Source organism: Scatophagus argus, chromosome 15 (genome assembly GCF_020382885.2).
Source record: "Scatophagus argus isolate fScaArg1 chromosome 15, fScaArg1.pri, whole genome shotgun sequence".
NCBI lineage: Eukaryota > Metazoa > Chordata > Actinopteri > Scatophagidae > Scatophagus > Scatophagus argus.
In genome coordinates, this window is record NC_058507.1 from 4,073,406 (window position 1) to 4,083,948 (window position 10,543).

A 10,543-nucleotide genomic window follows, 5' to 3' on the forward strand; every position below is an offset into this window, starting at 1 on the left:
AAATAACTGAATATTTTCGTCTTCCCCAACCGCCGCTTTCCACCTGGTTCACACAAGCAGGTCACCAAACATGTTTGTGTACTTGGTATCACGCCAGGAAGGTGTGATACCTGTGTGGAAGAAAAACATTGCGGCAGATGGGCCACTTCAGCGCCACGGCACTGAAAACAACCTTATCACCTATTATTTGAGAATTAATCCCATAGTAACAGATGCTGTTTACACAGCACTAGCCTGGCCTGGTCGGCGGCTTCAGCCCGAGACAGATTTCGGCGGTCATCTAAGTTTTTTGACTCTGGCCTGTTTGGCTGCCATCCGAGGAAACATCGGATACAATCCAAACTGAGGTTAAAGATTAGATTTAATGATGTGCAGACTGAAGCCTAATCGCAACCGTGATTTTATATAATACAGTGATTAGACAACATTATTAACTGCTAAAAAGAGGTCATTTTTTTTGGCCTCAGGTTTCAGAACTAAGAATCAGAAGAATTAGCTTAAAACAACCATTTGGATACTGGGCAGGATGGCACAACAAAAACTCTGTGTCATTTCACCACATACTGTTAACAGACAATATATTTGTTTGGGGAATAATAAAGTATCCCATTCTGCGAATTAGAAACTTCACAGAACTGCTGCTGTGTCTACCAGTAACAATTCTGTCACCGGAGAGTCTACACATGCAGGTGTAAGCTGATCATGTTCATGGCTGAACAAATCCTTACAAAGAATCATGTCTGAGGTCCGTGGCCATCAACACGTGAGTCCTGCAAATCATTCTGCAGGGCATCATTGGCATTAAAAGTCTGATAAAACAGTGCAAATCTCAGTTCACAGTTTGTCCATGGAGTTTCAGCAGGTTTGGTCAATTCAAGGGTTCTTGTCAAATGAACTTCACCTGCCCATGGACGGAATCCCCCTCTCAGAGAAGGTTCACTTTACGACTGAGTCATTGTCCTCATATTCACTTACAGAGACTGTTGGCTGAATACAGCAGAAGAACATTATTGCTACTGGACAGTCAGTGGAGACAGATGTTGAGAGTCCGGGTTTGCGCTGGATCCAAAGCGCAGACTCTTCCCAGATCGTAAAATTTTGATCATCGGAAGAACTTCAGATAAATCACAGCACCAAGAATGGCCAACTCCATCAAAATGATGACACCTAACAGCAACTTATTCGTCATCAGCCTGCAAGGCAAACGAGAGAAGGAATAAATGACATTTTCTGGTTGCCAGATGTGAGGATTTTTCTCTGCCTTTCATGGTAGTGAACTGAATATTATTGGGGTTTGGACTGTTGATTCTAGGGGCCATAGGAAAGTATACAAGCATATTTGTGCTATTTTTCATTTAATTGCTTAAAAACATTAATCAGTTAATTTAGAAAATAATCGTCAGTAGAATCAAATGGAATTAAATGGATAAGATCTTCAAGAGTAGCGCTTACTTCCGTGACATGGAACGAAGAATTTTTCTACTTCGGCTGAGGTTTTCTCCAGTATTCACCAACTATAAAATAAAACAACAGATATAACAAAGTCATCCAACGCACAGCATCTACCAGATTCAATGTAACACAGCATCAGTGTTCACAGCTCACTCTGTTTCTGGTGCGGTCCAGCTGTTCCCTCTGCTCTCCCAGCTCCTCGATGATATCTGTGCCGATCTGCTCCGTCTCGTTGGCGATGCGCTGACTTCGCTCAATGCTCTGGCTGGCGTTGTTCAGAGACTCTGTGCCCTGGAGCAGCAAGGCTCTCTGAGATTGCAGGTGAGTCTGCACAGGTGGGCAAGAATGACATCTCAGTATCTTGACAATATGTTTTACTTCAATGCCAACTGAAAGATGCTCGAGCTCTGCTTTAAAAGGACACAGATGAAAAAGCGTGTCCACACGGTGTCATGTTTACTTCACAGTCAATCAAAGCTGAAGCCAGTCAACACCCCTAACTACTGAAGAGTCATTTTGTGCGGGAACTTTGATTGCACCGTTTCCAACTGACGACAAAAGTCACGTGTTAGTGGGTGTTTTGTCCAGTGTGAAACAGGTATCAGAGAGCCGAAAAGGCTCCTGCTTTTAAATTTCCTTGTAATTGCACTGGAAAATGTCTCTGCAAGTTTCCACATTGTGCAATCAGGTACCATTTATAGGAATAAAAAAAAAAAAACACACCAACAAAAGACAGTGAATGCAGAAAGACAAGTGACTGACCCAGCAGGCGCATACAAACATGCAAGTGTCCTCCAATCTGTAAATAATGCAATGAGGCAACACTACACTCAAATGTAACTTATAAAATACCAAATTCCACACTCACACTCTGTTGGTTTTGTGACGAATAGATGCCATGATTTCCTTCCCCTGGAGGTTTAGAAGAACCAAACGCAGGAGCTAAGGTCTTCATGTCCCTCTGGAGTTTGCCCAGATCCCGGCGGAACATGCGCAGCTTTGTACTCATAGCATTTCTGTATGAGGGAGGGGCAGCGCGCAGCTCTTCTTCCATTCCTTGCAACTAGAAACATAAAGAAATTTCAAAGCACATGTGAACACATTAATGGTGACACATGAGTCGGCTGAGGAAACAACTACTGGAAGAGGTAACGTTATAGTGCTATCTCGATGTACAAAAGTTAAACTGTCAAATCATGTCCATGGTACTTTTAAGGAGTTGAATGGGAGGACAATAATCAGAAGTCATCACAACTCAAACTTATTTTTAACGCCTGTCTTGATTACAAAGGCAAAATCGGCCAGTTTCTCACTAATTCCAGTATCAGTGGGCCATACATTTACACAAATGCTGTGCTAAGCTGTGCTCAGTTTTATAGAAATTATTTTATTATTATTTTCTTATGCTACTTCATACTTGTACTCCACCACATTTCAGAAGGAACACAGAATGTATTTTTATTGACTACACTATTTAATGCCTATTGTTTTTATTTACTTTGCAGGCTGATATTTAACATCTAAAGTATACTTCAGTTGACACAAGTTGAGGCATTATCATAAATGTAACTAGTGACAGGTATTGCTACATTCTGTTACAAAGAAACATGTTTATTACAAATACCGCCAGCAGACATCCCGTCCAACACGCATAAAGAGGAGCAGCTCACCACTTCCTCAGCCTCCCCCTGCCTCTCATCGAAGGTCCTCACCAACCTCTTCCTCTCCTCTGCGAAAATAACACAAGTTCCCGTTTGACAGCACAGACAAACTTCTCCTTAAGTGGTTGTGACTTTGGGTACACAGTTGGCTAATGTTAACATTAGCTGGAAAAACAACAAGACGAACTGTTTACCTCCATAGCATCCCAGAGCTCTCTCTGGCATTAGCTTTAGCTCATCATACAGTGATCTGTAGATTTCGTGCAACTTTTCGAATTCCTCCGACGACATTTTGTCTTAGCTGTAACTCGGCTGCCTTTTATTATCGACAAACTACTTAATCTTATCAATTAGAGCTGTAAGTTAATCGAGTTGTTTTGTTCCGGTGATAATCACTTCCCCGGGACTTTTCCGCACGATGGGCCTCGTGATCGAGTGCCTAAAAGTCCAGACCAAAAAGAAACATACGAAAACATATTTGTGTATTCTTTTTAACTAAAAAACAAAATAGTCTAAAAGTTACACTTCCTGTAAGAATATAAAATGAAATAATTCCAAATCTTGGTGAAAACAACTTAAAAAGCACCCGGATATGAATTTTAATCAGGCACTACGCAGACAGCTTTCACAGCACCTTCTGGGAAATGACGTTTTAAATACAATTACTATTACTGCTACTTTTTAAAGCTCCTGCATTAAACGTGTCGTTAAACTCTATTTTGTCCCTTTTTTTTTAGCATGTAATTGTTTATTTGTTTCTGTTCGTGGTCATTGTAGCCTCGCTCTTTTTTTCATTTTCCCCGGGTGTTTGTGTTGTCGTTGATAGTAATGAAATATTCAGTGCTCCTTAAAGCATTCATAAGGTCAGATAAGGTTCCTGGAGAAAAAAATGCGATTTGAAACATGAAATTTAAATGTCAAATCTGTCTGTGTTAATCATCCTGATTATAATTCCCTAAAACCGTTTATGTCCTGTTTAGCGAGAATAACGAGGTGTATCTTTCCATACTGAAATAAATCAATTCAAATTAAATTTTAATGTAGTAACACGCACCTCAGGCAGACACACTGGGGTCAGGTAGTGAAAAACTACAATCCCATGATTCCATTCGCGGTGCGTCTTTTTCCCCCCCTTGCTACGCTATGCACCCCTTTACGCTTTGACATCAGCTGTTCTGCCTGCCTACAGATCAGTGGCATCTTGTTGGCAGACACAGAAAAGCCAATCCGACAAAAAGATGTTATTTTTATTAATCATCGCGGTCCTCGGAGTGATGACGCTACTGGTGATTTTATTTAAACCACAAATAAGGTAAGAATTCAACCCACTCGTTCATTCTCATGTAAATGCAGGATAGGCTGTTACTTGGTTGACAGGGCATTAGATTGCACTGATGCAGCTATTACGACCAGGTTCTTTTACGTTACAGAAAACGACGTTTTTACTGTTTTATTCCCGTCGCTTATTCTTTCACACGACGCTGACCGAATTTCTGAGCAGAAAAAGAAAAATCAATGGAAGAGGATGATGGAGCTGTGGGAGTTTTCGCACACAGATGGACCGGGAGTCTTCCATCCGAGCTGCTGCTCGGGCCTATCAGGAGGCTGAGCGTGGGAGGAGTTCACGTACGCCTCAGCCACTCCAGCAGCGCTATTGGTTTATGTGGCGGCTCCGCTCAGTGGCGTGGGTCGTACGACTCACTACTGATCACCATCCAAGTTTTCTCTGTGAATAATTAAGCCAGGCTGTCCACGCGCTCAGTGTTAATGAGGACGTAACTCCGTGGAAGGCGCTGCTTGTCACTGCACAGCAGCTGACAGCTGGAGCTCAGTGTGTCCATTTGCTGATCGGTGGTCATTGTGTGTCAACAGAAAATATGCAGCGGGAGGAGTGTGTCAGTCCACGGCTAAACTGGACGGGAAGACAGTCCTCATCACTGGAGCCAATACCGGGATTGGGAAGGAGACTGCCCTGGACCTGGCAATGCGAGGTAACTTCCGGGTTTTATGTCCAGATACACAGCACAGAGCCTCTCCACCTACCATCTACCCCATCAGCAGGAAACCAGCAGTCTCCACTCTCTGCTGTGCAACGAGGAACCCAAAGAGTCTTTATTTACTGCCATAAGTGACAAAGAAAAGCAGCAAACCCTGTCATTTCAGGCAAATGTTTGACACTTTTGCTTGAAAAGTGACGATTAATCGATTCATCAAAATAGTTTCAACTAATCTTGTTCCTGTCAACTGATTAATTGTTGCAACTCTAAGCCCTTTTTAAAATAATTTAAGAAATATTGTGATATGGGATAATATTTCAATAAATATTAACAACATGTATCTATATTATGAGACAGGAAATGTGTACACAAGGACATAAAATAATCACACTAACGTTCGGTGCAATGAATTATGTTTCAGTTCTCCCAATTTTCCAAAGCAATTTGGACATCATAAATTCCTAAAACGATTAATCAATGCGATCCTTCCAAGTCTCAATAAATGATGAAACTAAACTTCTTGCCCAGCCATGACCTCTTGGCTGTACATACAGTGCTAAGAAGGCACAGGTGTTAATAATAAAACAGCTGCTTCAGTGTCAGGTTCTTGACACTGTGTGTGCTGTCACACTGTCACACTGCCATAGCTTTTACTGGGACGCTTCAGGAGAATGGGGTCAGTGTTAATGCTATCAGGAACGCCTGTGATTTTCCAAGTACGACAAATCATAATGTCTGCTGTGAAGAAAGACCCACAGGATCAAATGAAAGGTGCTGCGTTAATGTATGTGTTGAAACACCTGCTGCTGCAAGCCTTGAAGGCAAATCCTGGGGAGATGGTGACCCCACTATCAGACTCTCAGTTAAGATCACAGCATAAATTGAAGGTCTTCCTTACTGCAAACCTCAGATCCCAAACCTCAGTGCAAGTTCATGACCTTGACCTCCAGGCACCAGACTCTGTCCTCTCGTCTACTGACTGATGTGGTTTCTGTTTTGTTCATAGTTCAGCTGCTGCCTCTTTTTCCCATGACAGGGGCTCGGGTGATCATGGCCTGCCGAGACGTGGACAAAGCGGAGGAAGCTGCGGCCAGTATACGAGCTGTGTGTCCCAAAGCGCAGGTGGAGGTTCGGGAGCTCGACCTGGCGGACACCTGCTCTATACGCGCCTTCGCACAGAAATTCCTGCGAGGTAAGGACGCCACTGCCTGACACTCGTGTCTGGTTACGGAGCTCCTGCTTTGTCACTCCACAGGCATCACAATCCACCTTGTGTCTTTTTTGTGCTGTTTGCCTCTTCAGAGGTCAACCAACTTCACATCCTCATCAACAACGCCGGCGTGATGATGTGCCCCTACACAAAAACAGTCGACGGCTTTGAGATGCACATTGGCGTCAACCACTTGGGTAAGACCGCGCTGAAATGTACTCAAATCATTGAACAAAATCAAAATGAGCTGAAGTAGGTTTACTCTTCATTAATTCTTAAGTTGACAATCTCTGTTGCTCAACCAGAAAATATTGAAATAAATAAATGCAAAACATCCAAGAGAATTTGAAAGCTGAAGTTTGTTAGTGTAATGCAGTGCTGACTGTATGTGTTTCTTACTTCTGGCAGGGCACTTCCTGTTGACGTACCTCCTGATTGGGCAGCTGAAGCGAAGCGCGCCGGCCCGGATCGTGGTGGTCTCGTCTCTGGCACACAACTTTGGCTGGATCCGCTTCCATGACCTTCACAGCCAGGGGAGCTACAACAGCGGATTAGCATACTGCCAGAGCAAACTGGCCAATGTGCTGTTTGCCAGAGAGTTGGCCCGTAGACTCAAAGGTACACAAACACACAGAACATGGGAGAATGGACAGATGGGCTGCTCTGAGTGGTCACACAGAGAGGAGTGGTGATGCTTTGAGCCTAGAGCAGGTCAACACATTAACCAGCCTTTTTTTGTTTAGTAATGCTGGTGTGTCAGGACCACAAAACACAGTTTAAAATTATAGAAGAAAATGAAGGCCTCTGCTCATAAGTGTGACTATTATTATTATTATTGTTGTTGTTGTAGATTAGATTTTTTTTAAAAGGTACATCCTCTATGCAGTTTTGTAAGTAAAAGTCTTTTTAGATGCAAAATGAGGGCCTCCAAAAAACAATCGGAAAACAGAGAGAAGCTTTCTGGGCCCCAGCCAGTAGGGAGGACCATGAAGGCCAGTAAAAGTCATATTCATCCTAAATATAAGCAATGACACCATTAACCACCATTAAAGAATAAAACAACAAAAATAAGCATTTTATTCATAGCTGCTTTAGTAAAATATGACCTGTTTCATAATGGAAACCTTCTCTCCTGAAAATGCTTAATGGACATTTTATGTGCACATAATGTCAGAATGTTCGGCCGCCTGAGAAAGTCACTGAACTAAACTAACTATTAGCTTGCACTGGAGTGAGCTTCCTTGCTGTGTCAGGGCATGCACATGAATCAGGATGTCAGGGGATTTAAAAAAACAAAAAAACAAAACGGGGAATGAAAAGAGGGAACTGGCAAGGGTTTTAGCCCCAAAGCTCAGAGAGCTGCTGCCCCCAGCCAGCCTGGAAAGGCAGCAGTGACAGCCAGGAGGTTAAAACTACTCGCCAAGAGGTAGATGGTGTCAGTGAGGGAGCCAGCACCACTTCTGAGAAAGAGGATGACGCAGACAAAGAGCGTTCATGTGTTTCTGTAGGAAACAGACAGCACACACACGCCTTGTTGTGAGTAAAGCAGAGCACAAAGAGAATATCGAGAGCAGCCTTTCCTGACAATCAGCCTCATAATGCAGATCACACAGCGACGCAGGTCTGATGTCCTCACAGGCACCAACGTGACGGTGAACTCAGTCCATCCGGGGACGGTGAACTCTGACCTCACCAGACACTCGACTCTCATGACGATATTCTTCACCGTCTTCTCCATGTTCCTAAAAACCCCACGGGAAGGAGCGCAGACCAGCATCTACTGTGCTGTGGCAGAGGAGCTGCACTCCATCTCTGGGAAACACTTCAGGTAACCAGACAACGAGCTGCAACGGTTGTTTAGGTTCACCTCAAAGACCTTCTGGAACCGGTTCTGGATGCAATTTATTTTATGAGACATTTAACAGCTTAATGGCCTGGAGGGAAATGTGACATGTGGCTGCAGAAGTCATTTGGTAACCTGATGTCACTTTTATTTATAATGCAGAACTTCTCATGAAAAACCACATCACACACTAAATGTCACCAGTGTTACCAGCTTCAAAGCTTTACATCAAGACCAAAGCAGTAACTTCAGTCAATGACTCCAACATGATTGTGCCATTAAGCAATTTGTTAATTCTTTCAAGATTTTTTTTCATCATGTACACTAAAAATGAGGAGGGTTGAATGTAATGTCAGCCCCACTGCTGAGATGACTCAGACTGACTGATTACTTTAAAAGTTTTACATTTTCACTGTTATATATAAATGTTAACCATTTAACCTCATCTTGTCTCATCTGTCATCAGGGTCCACGTGATTCTTCCTGTTTCCTGAGTTACTGCTCGTTCCTAATGTTGTCGATCCAGCAGATTAAGAATCCTTGTAAAGAGTCAGACTGGAAATGAAAATGAAAGACTAATAAGACCAAGAGTCTAGAACCAAGACGGCTAAATGCCAACTTCTCTTAATCTGGTTTTCTGAAGTGATCTGAGGAAATGATCTGTTTGGAGCCCCTGAAGCAGCCAGCAGCCATGTTTCAGCTTGAATTGTCTCTGCTGCACTTTTACTTTTCACATCCCTTATTATTAGATGGACAGAATTATAAGAAACTTAAGTTAAGTTAAGCATCACTGTAAGTCCACACAGAATAAAGAAAGTTGTGTGTCTGTATGTTTAATTTAGCATATAAGACAAATAAGATAAACAAGATTCAATTTACCACATTTACTCCCTCACTTTCCGCATTTTAAAGCCGCCATTTTGTAAAACCAAAGAGCTTAAGCAGTTCCTCGCGTCTGTCCAGGTCTGCCCTTCCCAAAGTGTCGACAGATAATAATATTTTAGTTCATCTATTCATCTATTTTATCATCATGCACAAGAGAATGGAGCTCACTGCATGCACAGCGATGAGTCAGTCCATCATTAGCCTTCTGTAATAAGCCTTCCTCCTCTTTCATTTCAGTGACTGCACGCCTGCCTTCGTGGCCCCACAGGGGAGAAGCGAGGAGACGGCGAGGAGACTGTGGGACGCCAGCTGTGAGCTTCTTGGCATCGAGTGGGACTGACTCAACTTTTAACCACCGTCTGTTGATCTCAGCTCTCAAAGGAGTCCTTATTCTTTCTGTTGTCATTCATTTCGTTCTGGTTTTGATGTTCTGTACCTTGAACGTTTCTTACATAATAAGCAGTCAGGTAAAACTGTAAGAGGTACTATAATGTGAAGTTGCTTTTTTGTGTAATAATGCAGTAATTACATCATAATAACTTGAGTGTTTTTGGTGATGCAAAACAGTTGCTCAATCCAAAAACACTCAACTGTATTATCATGTAAGCACACAATACCTTTTGACTCTTTATTTTGGTGACACAATGTGAATACAGTGCAGGCAAAAAAGCACCTTGATGTGTTGTAACGCTGTGGGGTGCTGTGAAGGGTCAAGCCAGGGTAAACGACCAGCATCTTTATCAACCGTTGTGTTTTTTTTTTGTTTGTTTTAAATTTATTTTCTTAATTTCTCCAGAATCTGCAGCTAAATTGTCTGACTCTCGTGCCAGCGTTTCTAAACAACAGCAGGGGTTCTTACTGTGTTTCCAGGTCGATAACCAATTAGTAAACCACTGAAGATCAGCGTCAGTCTGAGCCATGATTACTGCTTGAATTGCATAGATGTATTTTGTGATAAATGTAGTCAATGTAGATATTAAGGAGGTTTTTCTATTTTAACCAAATCAGAGTTAGAGTCACATCATTGGAGTATTTTTTTTCCCATCTGCATTGCCACAAACTGCACATCCCTGGAGGAGCAACAGTTTTACATTTATAAGGATGTTCCTCATGCTTCTCTCATGTTTCTCCTTTCAGCCTTCACACACAAGGCTGCCAAGAGTTTACATTCTGTGTTTTATACAAGTACAACATGCCTTTTACTACATTTACATTCATGTTAAGAGTTGAATGTTTACAACTGATGTAAATAAATGGGAGTATTACTACAAGGCTGCTCATATCCTTTGAAAATCAGAAAATCTGGATTAGTGCACAAAAACAGAGGAGAGGGTCGCCTTAAACTGCAAAATGTTGGCTTAAAGTTGAATCTTCAGTTCGATTTGATCATCGTGTTACTGTGGAAGGAAAAGTTAGCTTATTCACTTTCCTGACGTGAGTTAAGAGAGAATATTGACACCACTTTCATGTCTGTATGCTAAACGAGAAGCTAGCA

At 42.3% G+C, this 10,543-nt stretch overlaps 2 protein-coding genes across 2 annotated transcripts; one reads left to right on the forward strand and one right to left on the reverse strand.

Moving 5' to 3' along the window:
• Nucleotides 1-343: 343 nt before the first annotated feature.
• Nucleotides 344-3,752, reverse strand: vti1b (vesicle transport through interaction with t-SNAREs 1B). Its single transcript, XM_046413433.1, has 6 exons — nt 3,308-3,752; nt 3,123-3,181; nt 2,321-2,515; nt 1,606-1,779; nt 1,453-1,514; nt 344-1,193 (listed from the first exon to the last, which is right to left on the reverse strand). Exons 1-6 carry the CDS (start codon nt 3,402-3,404, stop codon nt 1,103-1,105), a joined length of 678 nt encoding a protein of 225 aa, XP_046269389.1. The 5' UTR covers nt 3,405-3,752; the 3' UTR covers nt 344-1,102.
• Nucleotides 3,753-4,257: 505 nt separating this feature from the next.
• On the forward strand, nt 4,258-10,319 carry rdh12 (retinol dehydrogenase 12). The gene is made up of 7 exons (XM_046413431.1): nt 4,258-4,425; nt 4,986-5,104; nt 6,147-6,302; nt 6,413-6,517; nt 6,729-6,938; nt 7,959-8,148; nt 9,286-10,319. Exons 1-7 carry the CDS (start codon nt 4,352-4,354, stop codon nt 9,386-9,388), a joined length of 957 nt encoding a protein of 318 aa, XP_046269387.1. The 5' UTR covers nt 4,258-4,351; the 3' UTR covers nt 9,389-10,319.
• The last annotated feature ends 224 nt before the right edge of the window (nt 10,320-10,543 follow it).

Bases quoted from the DNA above. Each gene is read 5' to 3' on its own strand.
- vti1b (XM_046413433.1), bottom strand. From the start codon at position 3,404: ATGTCGTCGGAGGAATTCGAAAAGTTGCACGAAATCTACAGATCACTG. The intron at 2,516-3,122 runs GTGAGCTGCTCC...TTATGTTTCTAG, and splicing joins AGGGGGAGGCTGAGGAAGTG to TTGCAAGGAATGGAAGAAGA. The intron at 1,515-1,605 runs GTGAGCTGTGAA...TTTATTTTATAG, and splicing joins TGGACCGCACCAGAAACAGA to TTGGTGAATACTGGAGAAAA.
- rdh12 (XM_046413431.1), top strand. From the start codon at position 4,352: ATGTTATTTTTATTAATCATCGCGGTCCTCGGAGTGATGACGCTACTG. The intron at 4,426-4,985 runs GTAAGAATTCAA...GTGTGTCAACAG, and splicing joins TTATTTAAACCACAAATAAG to AAAATATGCAGCGGGAGGAG. The intron at 6,939-7,958 runs GTACACAAACAC...ATGTCCTCACAG, and splicing joins GTTGGCCCGTAGACTCAAAG to GCACCAACGTGACGGTGAAC.